Raw genomic sequence first — 14,304 nt, 5'->3', positions numbered from 1 at the left:
GCTCAGGCAATCCTCTCACCTCTGCCTCCCAAAGTGCAGGGATTATAGGCTTGAGCCACCGCACCTGGCTGTATCCCACATTAAAAAAAAAAAAAAAATATATATATATATATATATAAAATACAAATTTGATCAGACACTCCACTAAGCTAAAACCTAATTAAGTTAATTTAATCTACTGAAATGGTTGCTTGTGTCTCTAAAAAAACCCATCAAAACCCATAACATAATACAATGCCTATCAGTATTTGCAGAACTTAATAAATATTTGTGGACAAGAGGGAGTCAAGGGAGGAACTGTCTTATTCTTCATGTGTTCATTCACTTGTTTAAATCTCAAAGCACTTCCACATTTCCAACCTCTTGGAAGGGCCTAATTGTAGCCTCTGGTATCTCATACAGTGATTTACTAGAGGACACACAGCTGGTGAATAAGAACCAATCCTATTGTTTTTAACTGCAAAATCACCATTAAATGAGAAGCAATCAGTTTAAAAGTGACAACCATTCAAGACCAACCTGGGCAACTTTGCGAGACCTCACCTCTACAATAAATCAAAAAATTAGCTGGGTGTGGTGGTGAGCGCCTATAGTTCCAGCTACTTGGAGGGCTGAGACAGAAGGATCACCTGAGCCCAGCAGGTTGAGGCTGCAGTGGCCATGAGCGTGCCATTGCACTCCAGCCTGGGTAACAGAGTGAGACTCTGACTCAAAAAAATAAAAGTGACAACCACGGGTATTATGCCTGATCCTCCCCCAGACACTCCCAGAAATAATTCCTAGGCCTTGGTAGAGTCTTTTAGAGATAAAGGAAATTCACTTCTCCACCCAACGAAAAGCCCCTTCATCTTTAGACAACTCTAACAGTTGCTAAAAATCAAACAATTAAAAAAGTACTCCATCCTAGTCATCTTATTGAAAGGTAGAGAGAGTGATGAAAAGGAGACTGTGTGTGACAGAGACGCTTTGGGTTGCCTCCAAGAGAAGAAGAAGGTGGGTGACTTGGGTTCCAGCTTAGTTAAGGAAGAGATCTGCAATATCTATTCTCAAAGATTCTACGAGCTACCATGGACTAGCCAGGAACTAGAACAAGGATGGGACGTGTGTGGAGGAAATGGGATTAATCCCAGCTTGAATGTTGGGTGGAATCCCAGCTGCTGCAGCTGCTGAGGGCTTAACCAGCTGTTCCCTGGGCAGCTGCAATGTTCACCCCAGGCCTGAGTCTCAGGGTGACAGCTCTTGTGGCCATCAGCACCAAGCTAAGCCAAGGCTCTGCTGAAAAGATCACTGTAAAGCAAAAGAGAATAGCAGAGAAAGAGTCCCCAGTTCTAAGGACTTCTGTTTGGACACCATGTGGTTTGAAATCAGACAACTGTGTTCTCAGGTTATGTGGTCCCAAGGAGAGACACTGAGAGAGAGTTTAGGTTTAGGTTTCTGAAAGAAGCAAAGCCAGGGCTGACGGTATCACCTTCAATTCTGTTCCTATCTTACAGCAATTTCCCTACACGGTCCCCCATCATCTGCTCCCATAACATGTTCCGTGTGGGAGCAAGAGTATTTCCTACTTGTGATTTAAACTAGAGCGGGGAAACTTGGATGCTCGGATGAGTCCCAATCTATATAGGGACAAAGACTATCCAAAAAGCCCTGCCCAGGCTGCACGGGCTGGTGGCACAGCCAGGTTCGCAGGTTGAGGGCAGGTGATGGCGTGGCTCAGGCTAGCTCTGACTCCAGGATCCCCCTGAGGAGGTGGTGGTCCTGTCATATGAGGAGGCCCCATCTGATGAGCTGGTGATCCCAGTTCACCATAAAGACCTCCATTGACCATGGGCAACTGAAACCGCAGGAAGCAAAACTTCAGGTCATGATGAGAAGGTAGCCATCTGCAAGCCAAGAAGAGAACCCTCACAAGCACACTGAAACTGTTGGCATCACGTCTTAACTTTGTATGCTCAGCCTATAAATAGTTGAAAATTAAACTCCTGTTATTTGAAAAAAACTAAAAATAAAAACACCCTACCCAGTTGCCAATTTCCTTTTTATTGAATTGTAATGTATTATTTATTTATTATTTTTTGAGTCAGAGTCTCATTGTTTCAACTTGTCGCCCAGGTTGGAGTGCAGTGGCACGATCATGGCTCTCTGAAGCCTCAACTTCCTAGGTTCAGGCAATCCTTCCACCTAAGCCTCCCGAGTAGCAGAGACTATAGGTGCACGCCACCATGCCAGGCTCAATTTCCTTGTTAAATTCTTTCCCTCAGCAGGATTATTCCCCGCCTTGAAATCCTGCAATTGTTCTTCTTCTCCTCCTCCTCCTCCTCCTCCTCTTCTTCTTCTTCTTATCAGAATCTCTGTTGTCCAGGCTGCAGTGCACTGCCACAATTACAGTCACCGCAGCCTCGACCTACTGGTCTCAGGTGATCCTTCCACCTCAGCCTTCCAAATAGCTGGAACCATAGGTGCACAGCACCATGCCCAGCTACTTTTTAAAATTTATTTGTTGTAGAGACGAGGTCTTGCCAAGTTGCCCAGGCTGGTCTCAAATCTGTGGGCTCAGGCTACAATTGCTTTTCAACTTTAAGACAAAATTCAAAATCCTTTAAGCAGACCAGTGCTCCCCTAGCTCTATTGAACTTGTTGGTGCTCCTGAGATTCATGTTACTCTTGCTCCCTGCTCCAGGCCTTTGCACATGCTGTTCCTTTTGCTTGTACAACTAATACCCATTTTTTAGGTCTCAGCTGAAATGTCACTTGCCATCTCTTTCCCCATTTTCCCAGTACTCAGCAACCTTCTAACCACTTGTGCCCATCTTTCCAGATGAACTGTGAGGAACTGTGCCCACACCTGCCTTTATTGTCTTGTCTCCACCACACAGCACAATACTTGACACATAGTAGGCACTCAGTAAAACCTTATTGAATGTCTGGGTGCAGTAGCTCACACCTGCAATCCCAGCACTTTGGGAGGCTGAGGCAGGAGGATTGCTTGAGATCAGGAATTTGAGACCAGCCTGGACAACATAGCAAGATCTTGTCTCTATAAAAAATAAACAAAAATTAGCCGGGTGTGGTGGTGCATATCCATAGTCCCAGCTACCCCAGAGGCTGAGGTGGAAGGATCGCCTGAGCCCAGGAGGTCGAGGCTGCAGTGAGCTGTGATCACTGCCACTGTACTCCAGCCTGGGTGACATAGTGAGACCCTGACTAAAAAAAACCCAAAAAAACAAAAACAAAAAACTTATTGAACTGAAGATAATCCACTTTCTTGGGGAGACACTCATTTTCATACATCAACCAAGGCACATGCAGAGACAATAACAGGGAGAGGAGAGTTAGAGTGTGCTAATTGGCCACAAAATCCCTCGCAGGGAAATAGACCCTGACTACCCAGGGCCTTCTTTCCTATGACAGCTGCCTCAGTCTACCAGCCAGAGAGGAAAGCGTCCTCCAATATAGTATAGATCACACAAGCACATTAAAAAATAAACATGTGAGCCAAGCATGGTAGCTCATGTCTGGAGTCCCAGCTACTCAGAAGGCTGAGGCAGGATGATCACTTGAACTCAGAAGGTCAAGGCTGCAGTGAACTATGATTGCGCCACTACACTCCAGCCTGGATGACAGAGTGAGACCCCATCTCAAAAAGTAATAAAAATAAAAATAAATAAACACGTCAAGTTTCTAGGTCAGCATTGTTCATTTTTCAAGATCTCATTATTTTTACAAAGTAATGACCTTGTCTCAGAACTGGCCTTATTCACTTCAAACATTTCTGAACATTAGTCTGCTAGGGCTGCCATAACAAAACTACAGACGGGTGGCTTAAACAACAGAAATTCGCTTTCTCACAGTTCTGAAAGCAAGAAGTCCAAGATCAAGGTTCTAGCTGCTTTGGCTTCTGGCGAGGGCTCTCTCCCTGTCTTGTCACTATGTCCTCCCATGGCCTTTCCTCGGTGCATAATACCATCTCGGAGGGTTAGTACAGTGAGTGGGTGTGGGGAGGGAGCAGAGCACTCTGGCGTCTGTTCTTGAAAGGGCATAAATCCTGTAGGGTCAAGGCCCTACCCTTATGACCTCACATAACATTAATTACTTCCTTAGAGGTCTCATCTCCAAACAAAGCCACGCTGGGGTTTGGGCTTCAACATATATGAATTTGGGGTGGGAGTACATTCAGTTCATAACAAAGCTCAACCTTCCCTCTCCTTCTCTAGCCCAAAAAGAGCTAAGGATCTTCTTAAACTTTCTGTGTTGGTACACCAGCCTGCCGTGGATTCCTGTCAGAAACCTGTATCAATATAGGTATGTGTTTCTTTAACTGTATGGCTAGAGAGTTTTATTTAGGAAGGCCAGTCATTCAGTCAGGAAGAAGAATCAATGAAAATGAGAGAAGTCGGGTGGTGCCTCATGCCTGTAATTTCAGCACTTTGGGAGGCTGAGGTGAGAGGATTGCCTGAGCTCAGGGATTTGAGACCAGCCTGGGCAACTTGGTGAGCCCTCATCTCTACAATAAATTTAAAAATTAGCCAGGCATGGTAGCTCGCACCTGTAGTTCCAGCTACTTGGAAGGCTGAGGCGGAAGGATTGCCTGAGCCCAGCAGGTCAAGGCTACAGTAGCTGTGAGCTTGCCACTGCACTCCAGCCTGGGGGACGGAGTGAGACTCCAACTCAAAAAAAAAAAAAAAAAAATTAAAGAAAATGAGAGAGAAATAACTGTCGGAAAGCTAGGGGACATTACAGTGACTCAGTGAAGGGAATGAGCAAGAGTGAAAACCAGCTTCAGGCCCCACATGATGTGGCCCCATCCATCCAAGCAGTCATATTTCTTGTTCCTGCGGCTCCATTTCATCACATACTGGCTTGGAACTTTGGAAAGTGATTTAAGCTTCTCTTCACCTCAGTTTCCTCATCTGTAACACCATCTCAGAGGGTCATTGTGAGGATTAAAAGGATGTACATGAAGTGCAAGAACAAGGCCAGGCACTTAACTAAATTATCAGTAATCAAGCTGGGTGCGGTGGTTCACGCCTGTAATCCCAACACTCTGGGAGGCAGAGCCAAGAGGATGATCTGAGCTCAGGAGTTCGAGACCAGCCTGAGTAACAAGGCAAGATCTCATCTTTACAATGAATCTGAAAATCAGCCGGGCATGGTGGTGCTTGTTTGTAGTTCCAGCTAGTTGGAAGGCTGAGGCAGAAGGATCGCCTGAGCCCAGCAGGTCAAGGCTCCAGTGGCCGTGAGCGTGCCACTGCAGTCCAGCCTGGGTGACAGAGTGAGACTTCGACTCGAAATAAATAAATAAATAAAAATAAGTTCACAGTAACCATTAGCTACATATTGTTACACCTCCCCAGTCTCCTGCTGTAAATGTGCTGCATATTTTTGGCCAGGTGCGGTGGCCCAAATCTGTAATCCCAGCACTTTGGGAGACTGAGGCGAGGGGATTACCCAAACTCAGCGGTTTGAGACCAGTCTGGGCAACTTGGCGAGACCTCATCTATAATAAATCAAAAAATAAGCTGGACATGGTAGCGTGAGCCTGTAGTTCTTAGCTACTTGGAAGGCTGAGGCGGAAGGATCTCCTGAGACCCGCGGGTCTAGGTGGTGGTGGCTGTGAGGGTGCCACTACACTCCAGCCTGGGCGACAGAATGAGACTCCAACTCAAAAAAAACGTTCTGCACATCTTCAACCCAGATGCCAAGCCCTTGCTCATGATGTCCCGTTTGCCTGGAATGCCCTTTCCAGCCTCCTCCGCCTACACATGCTTCAACATCCTAGTCCTTTCTCCTTTCTCCACAAGGCCTTCTCTGTACTACCATGGCATTTACTGCCAGTTCGGCTCATCCCCATTAAGTAACAATGTTGCTTTGGTAGTTAAACATTTTATGCATTTATGTCCACTTCTCCAGGGAAGAGACTGTTTCTTACCCTTTTATGTTTTTCAGCACCTAATACAGTGCTACACTGTAGATGTTCAGTAAATCCTGCTTGAAGAAAGGAAGGAGGAATAAAAGAAAGACAGGATTCTGGGCAGATGAACAGGTCACCGGACCCTCTAATCAGTGTTTCCCAACTCTGATTTCACAGCATGCAGAGAGGTCTTGCTAGGGTGATCATAAGTTCTCAAAACAAGATTACATTTAATGATACTTTAGTTCTAAAACAAACCCAAGTCTGTCACATAGCACTTTCTGAAAAAAAGGAGCACTATGAAATCAAACAATCGTAGGTATGGCACAACCCTAGAAAGTTTGCACTGAAAATGCTTTTAGCAGAGTGGCAAGGAGAGAAGCGGTCAGAGAGCAGAAAACAGCAAAGCCAGTGAGGAAAAGCCAAAGAAAAGAAAACATTTCCTGAGTGTCCATTCCACATTGGGTACAGTCCCTGCCAACCATTCCGTCAGGGAGTATCATTATTCCCAGATTTAGCTGATTTCCAAGCCATGTTCTTTCTCTAATTCTTACTGCCCACTTTGTTGATAAGAGATGTTGCTGTTAGAAGGTATTGCACAGCCAAGTTAATATGCCAACCTGCTGCACCCAGATGGTGCGCTTTGCTGCTTGAGGGAAGGGAAAGGATTTTTTTAAAATAGAGTTGCCTGGTGAGGTGGCTCACACCTGTAATCCCAGCACTTTGAGATGTGGAGGTGAGAGGATTACCTGATTGGCAAGACCTCATCTCTACCATAAATCAAAAAATTAGCCGGGTGTGGTGGTGCCCGCCTGTAGTTCTAGCTACTAGGAAGACTGAGGCGGAAGGATTGCCTGAGCCCAGCAGATAGCAGCTGCGGTGGCTATAAGCGTGCTACTGCACTCCAGCTTGGGTAGTAGAGTGAGACCCCCCCAAAAAAAAAAAAAAAAAAGCTAGAAGAGGCCTCAAGGGAACAAGATAATAAAGGATGCAACTGTGTGGGGAGGATGGGAAGTGTGAGAGGTAACCTCCAATCCTCAGCAGTTACCTACAGGTTGCAGTTCAAAGGAACTAATGAGTTATCTTTGTCCCCAATTTATCAAGAAGCTAGGAATCAGCATCATCAAGCCTTTAAGATATATGCTGGGAGGGATAGTAAAACCATGGAGTCCATCAACATAAAAAAACCAATTAGTTTATCAGATTAGTCATCACCTGAGGTGACATGACAGGAAGTCACCTGGATCTGATAGGAGACAAGGGTTAGGTTTAGAAAGAATGTAGGAATGATCCACAGCTTGGGTGTGTTTCTGAGACACGGACAAAGGGGGCGTGGCAACAGGCACCTGGTGCGGACTGAGGGCAATGGTGGCTGGAGGGATATGAAATATTGCCTTTATTTTATTTTGTTTTTGAGTTGGAGTCTCACTCTGTCACCCAGGCTGGAGGGCAGTGGCACACTCATGGCCACCGCAACCTCGACAATCCCTCTGCCTCAGCCTTCCAAGTAGCTGGAACTACAGGCGGGCACCACCTCACCCAGCTAGTTTTTTGATTTATTGTAGGGATGACATCTCACCAAGTTGCCCAGGCTGATCTCAAACCTGTGGGGTCAGACAATCCTCTCATCTCGACCCCCGCAAAGTGCTGGGATTGTAGGTGTGAGCCACCACACTCAGCCCACGTTGCCTTTATAAAGCACTATCTGGAACCCTATTATGCTTTCACCTACTTGACCAATGAACTCAAGGGCTACAAGGGTGATGGACATGAGGAGATGACTTCGGTGTGGAAGTCTGGACTACTACAGATATACTCCTACTACACCTCCAGCTTCCTTAAATTAGGCACCAGGGTATAAACTGCCATGGTTTGGAAGTGCTTTCCCAAAGACAGGCAGGCGGGCTCCTTGCCTGCTCCTGGCACATGTGTGAGCACTGGCGGCTTAACATGGTCCACCCATCATCTCTCCCCTCCTGAGAGAGGGCTCCTTTGTACAAGTTCAATATGGAGAACCAAATGTATAAGCCCAGAATTTTCCTGAAGGCCACCAGAGGGCGGTATATAGCAGGGGCCCCGTGCGCTGGGAGCGCACCGCGCTAGGGCTCCTGGCAATACCAACAACCCCTGACTCTCCCCCATCCCATCCCCACCCCGACTCTAGACACTCCCCTTCTGGAGCAGCCGTACCTCCTTCGAGCTTGAGCCCAGGGCACCTGCTGCCTGGATTCCAGGTGTTTACTGCGCTGGAACCCAAAGGTTCCGAAAACACCCAGGTTGGGGAAGCAGAGCCGCTGATAATGGGAGAGGGAGGAGGGGCGGCGGTAGAAGAAGCTAGAAACAACAACTAGGACACGTAATCAGGAGCGGAGCTCGGGCTGTAATACTGATATGTCCTTGCTTAGGGAGCCCATTTCCCCCACATACACCAAGGCTGAACCCGTTCTTTCTGTGCAGCCCTTTAGTAAGAACGGGTTCCAGCCCGCCCCGCCCCCCTTCTTTTCTTAGGCCACGAGTATGTGGGGACTGTAACTGATTAGCCACAGTTCCCATGGGTCATCCGTTAGCCCAGTGACATCCCAGAAAAAACATCCGCCCCATCCGGACCCTACCACCAGGGTCTGATTCATAGCCTTGAGGGTGGGGTCAGAACTGCTGGTTAACAATAGGGGGCTGAGATATGTAGAGTATCAGTACCCATAGGGGCCTGAGCCCCTATAAAGAAACGTACACAGGCTTTCCCGCTGCCTGGACAACCCTGGGCCCTCCAGCTGGTGTGCCACGCGCGGCAGAAAGCTAGTCCTCTCTGGGTGGGAGGTGGAAACAGCAGACTAGAAAAGGGCAGGACTCTTCCGGTCCCTGTCACTGATGGATTGGGAGACCCCCTCTGAAGGGAGGAAGAGGGCCCGGAAGACCCTGCTGTGGAAGGAAAGGGGAGCCAGAAGTAAGGTGTTAACTCAGGTTGGTCTCCTTTCTCCCACTCTCTTAATGGAGGTGTCACTCTCTGAATGGAGGTGCTTTCCAGTAAGCTTCTGGAAGCCTTTCCTATATTAGCCTACCTGCAGGAAAATGTCAGACGTCAGATCGGCTGATTGTGTCAGACGGTGCTAACGACATGCCCCAGCTCCTCACCTTGGCAGGCTGGGCAAGCAGATCATTATATTACAATTTATAAATAGAAAATAAAATAAAATTATCGGGTAGGGCTGAAGCACTGGGGAAAAGGCTAAACAGTCTTCGTCACGGAGTGCGCACCATGAGCCCCGCCTACCTAGGACCCGGGATCACCTCCCTGAATTCAGTTCGAAGTTGCCCCTAAGCCAGGCAGTTTCCATATAGCCCCATGTGTCTCCCTATCCTTCCCTCCCTCCCTCCCAGTCGGCACCGCCTGCTTCCCCAGATTTCAGCCAGCATGCCCCCGTTTCGTCGGGCCCCTCGAGGTTTCCATGCTTGGGCCGGTTAGCCCAGCAACTCCTCCGCCAAGCGGTAGAGAAGCCGAGAGTACCAGTGCATGCCAGTAGGCTGGACCGCCCCGCCGGGGAGCAGCGCCCCCAGCGCGTGCAGCAGACGCAAAGGAGCAAAGGCGCGGTGCGCCCACTGGTGACTCTCCAGAACCGCGTAGCACGAGGCCAGGACATCGTTGACCAGCAGCGTCCCGTGTGCGGTGAGCGGCGCGAACACGCCCACGGCTTCTTCCCGCGCCACGCGGGCCACGCGCGCCGGCCGCAGCGCGTCCCCGCCGGGCGCCAGCACCGAGTCCCCGGCGCGCAGCCGGCGCGCGAACACCGGTGCAAAGTCGCCTGGCGCGGGCGCCGGCCCCCGAGCGGCGAACACCAGGTGCCAGGGCGTGAGCAACAGTTTGCGCGGGGGCCGCTCGGTCTCCACAGCCACAAAGGAGGCGCGGCGCTGCAAGTCCCGGTCCAGGAAGAGCAGCACCGGCGTGGGCACCACCCGGCCCGCCGCATCCGCCGCCAGCACCCAGTCTCCTCCATGCAGTTCCCGCAGCCCCTTCCGCTCGCCGCTCCGCAGGCGCACGGTGGCATTTCCCGGAAAGCAGCCGCCCGCCCGGACCGCCAGTGAGTTATCTGCAGGGAACAACCATACGGAGGACTGAGTCAAGACCAGCGGCTCCAGGATGTTGGTACAGATTCTCCAAGATATGGGAAAGCCCAGTGCAGACCTCACCAGTCCTGGACAACGCAATTTCCCATTAATCTAGCCCCAACCTTGGCAGAAATGGAAGGGTGGTGTACAACACTAACGCCCGCTTGGTCTCCTCTAGGGGAATAAAAGAACTACTGCAGACTCAGTTTCCCGGAGGGAGCCCCCTTTGGGCGAAACTTGCCACCCGCCCCTTACTGTACCAGCTTTGACCGACACGTGGACATGGTTGCGGGACTCGTAGTAGACCCAGTCGAAGCCAGCTTCCACTGCCAGGCGCGCCAGCAACCCATACTTATTGCGGTCGCGGTCGGACGTGGTGATGTCCAAAGCGCGGCCTTCGTAGTGGAGAGAGTCCTGAGCGTGGTGTCCGTCCTCGTCCCAGCCCTCGGTCACCCGCAGGCGCACTCCAGGCCACATGTTCATCACGGCAATGGCCAGCGCGTTCACCCGCTCCTTACAGCGCTGGCGGGGAATAAAGGAGTCAGTCTCACCACCACCACCACCACCACCACCACCAGCGGGGCAAAAGGGACCCAGATAGGAGGGCTGATTCCTGATTGGTATTTAGGCCCCTCTCTCTCCCAGCTTTTTTAGTGCCCTGGGGAAGTGAGAATCTGGATGGGGTAGTCACCAATCTTCACTACCTTCCCAGGGTGTTGTTGGAGAACTGTGGGGTCATCTCTGAGGCTGAGAGAGGGGCCCGTACCTAGCTCTTTCCCCGTTTCCAATGCCCACCCCTCACTCCTACTGGTCCTGGGACTTCGGCTCAACGTGGGAGAGGGCCAGAGTCGAGAGGGCAAATGGCAGCAGTGGTCAGGGAGGGCCTGGCTCCTCCAGAGGGGCCCCTGTTTGGGGCTGGCCCCCGCCCCAGGCCCCCGCTGCCCTCCCTCCGCCTGATTCATCTTTTGTTTCGTTGCCTTCCCTGGCACCGGGCATCGCTTCCTTCCTTCCTTCCTCCTCCTCCTTTTGGCCCCTAGCATTAACCCCTTCGTGGTCTGGGTGCCCCCCACAGAGGTGCCCAAGAAGAACCGTGCGGGACCGAGGCCGTTGGGAAAAGAGTTGGGGCGGCGGGGGCTGCGCAAAGTACAATGGCCATTCTCCGGAATGACTTAACCGAGCGAGAATCCCGGGCTGAGGCCGGGGACGCGCTGGGAGAAGCGGACTCAGCAGCTCCAGCCACAAAGGCGCTTTTCAGCCGCCCCGGCTCAGGGAGAGGAAAGGGCAGAAAGCCGCGCCCCTCATCCCAGCTCCGGCCCGCTAGGTCCCCTCCCCCAGCGCGGCCAGTCCTCCCCGTTCCAGCTAAGACGTTGCCAGCCCGGAGAGCCCCCATCTCTCCATCTCGGTTCCAGATGCTGCCCGGAACGGCGTGGGAGTAGCACCTGAGAATACGGGAGCTGCCCTTGCGCGGATCTGGGGGGCCCCCTGCAGGGTGGGAGTGGAGAGGAGGAGAAGAAACAGCTTCTGGAAGCCTGCACCGGGGGAGTGAGACCACAGTTATCTTGGCGGCTCCAGACTGGGGAGCTGGAGACCTTGGCGCACACCACAGCACGGACACCGCGGGAGGAGGCACAGAGAGGACAGCTTCCTTTTCTTCTTCCCCTTGGACTTCTCACCTTGGACTTGGTTTTCTCCTAACTGTCAGAGGCACACTTTTCCCCTGTCCTTCTTCTCTAGTCATCTGAACCTCCGCAGAGTTGGGGGAGTGGACAGGAAAAGTGGTAGCTCCTTCCAACTTCTTGTCGTTTTGTCCCCTAAGGAGGCCTTGAGGCCCTGACCTGCGGGGGCAGCAGCCCAGTGCAGAGCCAACTCAATGGAGGCCTTTTGCAGCCAGGGTGTGGGAGATAAGCAGGACTGAGGGGGCTCCCAGGCCTGTCGGCCCCTCCTGAGCCTGTCTCTTGTTCTGCCCCCTCTGCTGCAGGTGGCTGCCAGAGGAAAGGGCCATGATGTTCCACAGCCATGGAGGAAAGAAGGAATGTCCCCTTCCCAATCTCTGGGTAGGAGGAAAGCCTCAGGGCAAGAGCAAAAAGGAATTCTTTCTCCCCTGGACAGGTTTTCCTAACAAAGTAACCTGGAAAACTAAGGCAGTTAATCAGAGGAAATCCGTACCCCTCCCTCTCCCCCACCTCCCCACTCCATACACAATTAGGTGGTGTAATGGAAAGTATATAGGGCTTAGAAACAGGAGTTCTGAATTCTAGTCCCAGCCGTGCCACTCATTAGTCGTGAGACTTTGATTAAATTGCTTTTCCTCCTGGGAAAAGTCCATTCTCAGATGTAAAATGGGGGTGGGGTGGAGGAATGTGACCTCCAAGTTTTCTCTCAGTTTGCACACTCAACATCACTGGCCAGAGGTGGTCCTTCTCTTCCAAGGCACTGGCCACCTCACCCTTAGTTGGTTCAGTTCCAGTCTGCAATAGATGCTCATAGTGGGAGTTGAATTTGTTTTAATTCCAAAAAAAAAAAAAGTCCTTGAGCTAAGCTGAGCTTGGGGGACCCAGGAGCCCTTTGATTCTCAGGTGGCCTCACCTGTTATCACTGAGGGCTGCTTTTGTACCCCAAGATTGTCCTTTAGACCTAAGCATAGTCCTATCCCAGTTCTAGGTCACCTTCCTCATGCTAAAGCCTATTCCTGCCCAGCCCCTCCTCAGGTGGAAAGCCTGGTGACCTGCCCCTAGGCCAACCCTTTCCCAGCCCCTTCAATCTCTTCTCTTGGGCTCACAGAGCTTTTTCATGTCAGGACCCAGGCTAAGGGTAGAACCTTCTGTCTGCTGCCTAGCCAGCTCCTGGCCCTCAGCTCACCCCAGCCCTTCCTGCCTGGCTGGGTGGCTGACCCCCGGTCCACGCCTCAGCCATTTCCCGTCTCGCCTGCCGCCATCCTCCTTTCCCCGCCCTCGATGCCTCTCCCAGCTTCACTCTCACTAGTCAGTTCCTCCTCCCCCTCCCCATCTCAGCCTCTCCCCTTGATCCTTCCTAACCACCCCCTCCTGCCCTTAGGGAACGTTTTTTGGGATGGGGTGTCGGGGAGGAGAGGTCTTTAAGCCTAAGGAGTCTGTAGATGGAGCCTGGCTCACTTTCCTGGGCTGCGATTGGAAAACGCAGAGGTGGTGGTGCCCTAGCGCAGGTGGAGACAGGCCCCCTCTTACCTCGGTCATCATGCGGTCGGCGCCACTGTTCTCCTCATCCTTGAAGATGATGTCTGGGTTGTAGTTGGGCACGAGGTCCCGGAAGCGCTCGGAGCCCCTTGCCACCCTCCCCTCGGCCGGCCCACTGGCTCCCAGGGTCCGCTCGGGCACGCTGGGTACAAATTGCTTGTAGAGCAGCGGCACTAGCTGCTTGCGCACGTAGCGGCGCCGACCCACAGGTCCCCGGCCCGGCCCACAGCTCTGGGCTGGCAGTGCCAGCAGTGCCAAGCAGCACAGGAGTAGCAGACTGGACAGCAGCGCCATGGATACAGCGGGCTTGGGCCAAGAGGGAACGTTCCTGTCCCCACGAACTCGCCTGTCAGTTGGGCATCTCCACAGGCACCAGAGCGCGCAGCAGGCAGAGCTGTCCCCACAGTACCCTAAAGCGCTCGTGTCTCCGCGCACCTGGCTGGGGCTCGCTCTGCCCACGTGCCCCGGGGGCTCTGGAGCCTGCTACTGACGGACCATTATAGCGGGGAAGGGGGGTCGTGGGTGAGTGCCAGCCCAGCCCGTCTCTGCTGCCCGGCACTGGTGCTGCCAGAACGCCCGGACTCCGCCTTAAGTGGCCCCTGGCCCCGCCCCCCGCCCTTCTCCCAGGACCGTCCCGCCCCTTACCACCCGGGCGGGGGACCTAGCCGGTCACCGCTGGTCCATTTAGCGACTGAAGTGTGTCCCATCCTGGAAACCAGGCAGGCACCTGCCTAGGAAATCCTAGCAGCTTTACAGTCCTTGGCTGCCTGTATAAGCATCCTTCTACCTCCAAGCCTAAACTTGGAACCAAACCACCCTCCTCTGATACTTGAATTGGATCTTTGCTCTCCCAAAGCCTACCCTGGCAGGCCGTGCCCTCCGCTGTCATCCAGGAAGTATGGGTTCTAATTTCTGCCCAAGGCCAGCCAAGCCTTTGGGCATACCACCAGAGCCTCCCTGTTCTGTGGTCCTCCCCCAACCTCCTCCCCACTTCCACCTCTCTTCACCCTCAACAGTAACCAGGGCTGGGAGGTGGGGATACCAGGGGTCCCTTTTCCCTGGTAACTACCATCCTTT

At 52.1% G+C, this 14,304-nt stretch overlaps 1 protein-coding gene across 1 annotated transcript; it reads right to left on the bottom strand.

Annotated features, from left to right (window-relative positions):
- Positions 1 to 8,929: 8,929 nt before the first annotated feature.
- DHH (desert hedgehog) lies at positions 8,930 to 13,813 on the bottom strand. The gene is made up of 3 exons (XM_008070879.1): positions 13,219 to 13,813; positions 10,276 to 10,537; positions 8,930 to 9,996 (listed from the first exon to the last, which is right to left on the bottom strand). Exons 1-3 carry the CDS (start codon positions 13,519 to 13,521, stop codon positions 9,371 to 9,373), a joined length of 1,191 nt encoding a protein of 396 aa, XP_008069070.1. The 5' UTR covers positions 13,522 to 13,813; the 3' UTR covers positions 8,930 to 9,370.
- Positions 13,814 to 14,304: the final 491 nt, after the last annotated feature.

This window comes from Carlito syrichta, unplaced genomic scaffold, assembly GCF_000164805.1.
Source record: "Carlito syrichta isolate Samal-C Ts95f unplaced genomic scaffold, Tarsius_syrichta-2.0.1 Scaffold314050, whole genome shotgun sequence".
Taxonomy (NCBI): domain Eukaryota; kingdom Metazoa; phylum Chordata; class Mammalia; order Primates; family Tarsiidae; genus Carlito; species Carlito syrichta.
The sequence above is the reverse complement of the archived record's forward strand: the minus strand, read 5'-3'. Positions and strand labels throughout refer to the sequence as shown.

Coding starts and splice junctions, on each gene's coding strand:
- DHH (XM_008070879.1), bottom strand. CDS start 13,521: ATGGCGCTGCTGTCCAGTCTGCTACTCCTGTGCTGCTTGGCACTGCTG. Junction 10,538..13,218: donor CCGACCGCATGATGACCGAG/GTAAGAGGGGGC, acceptor ATTCCCCGCCAG/CGCTGTAAGGAGCGGGTGAA. Junction 9,997..10,275: donor CCACGTGTCGGTCAAAGCTG/GTACAGTAAGGG, acceptor TGTTCCCTGCAG/ATAACTCACTGGCGGTCCGG.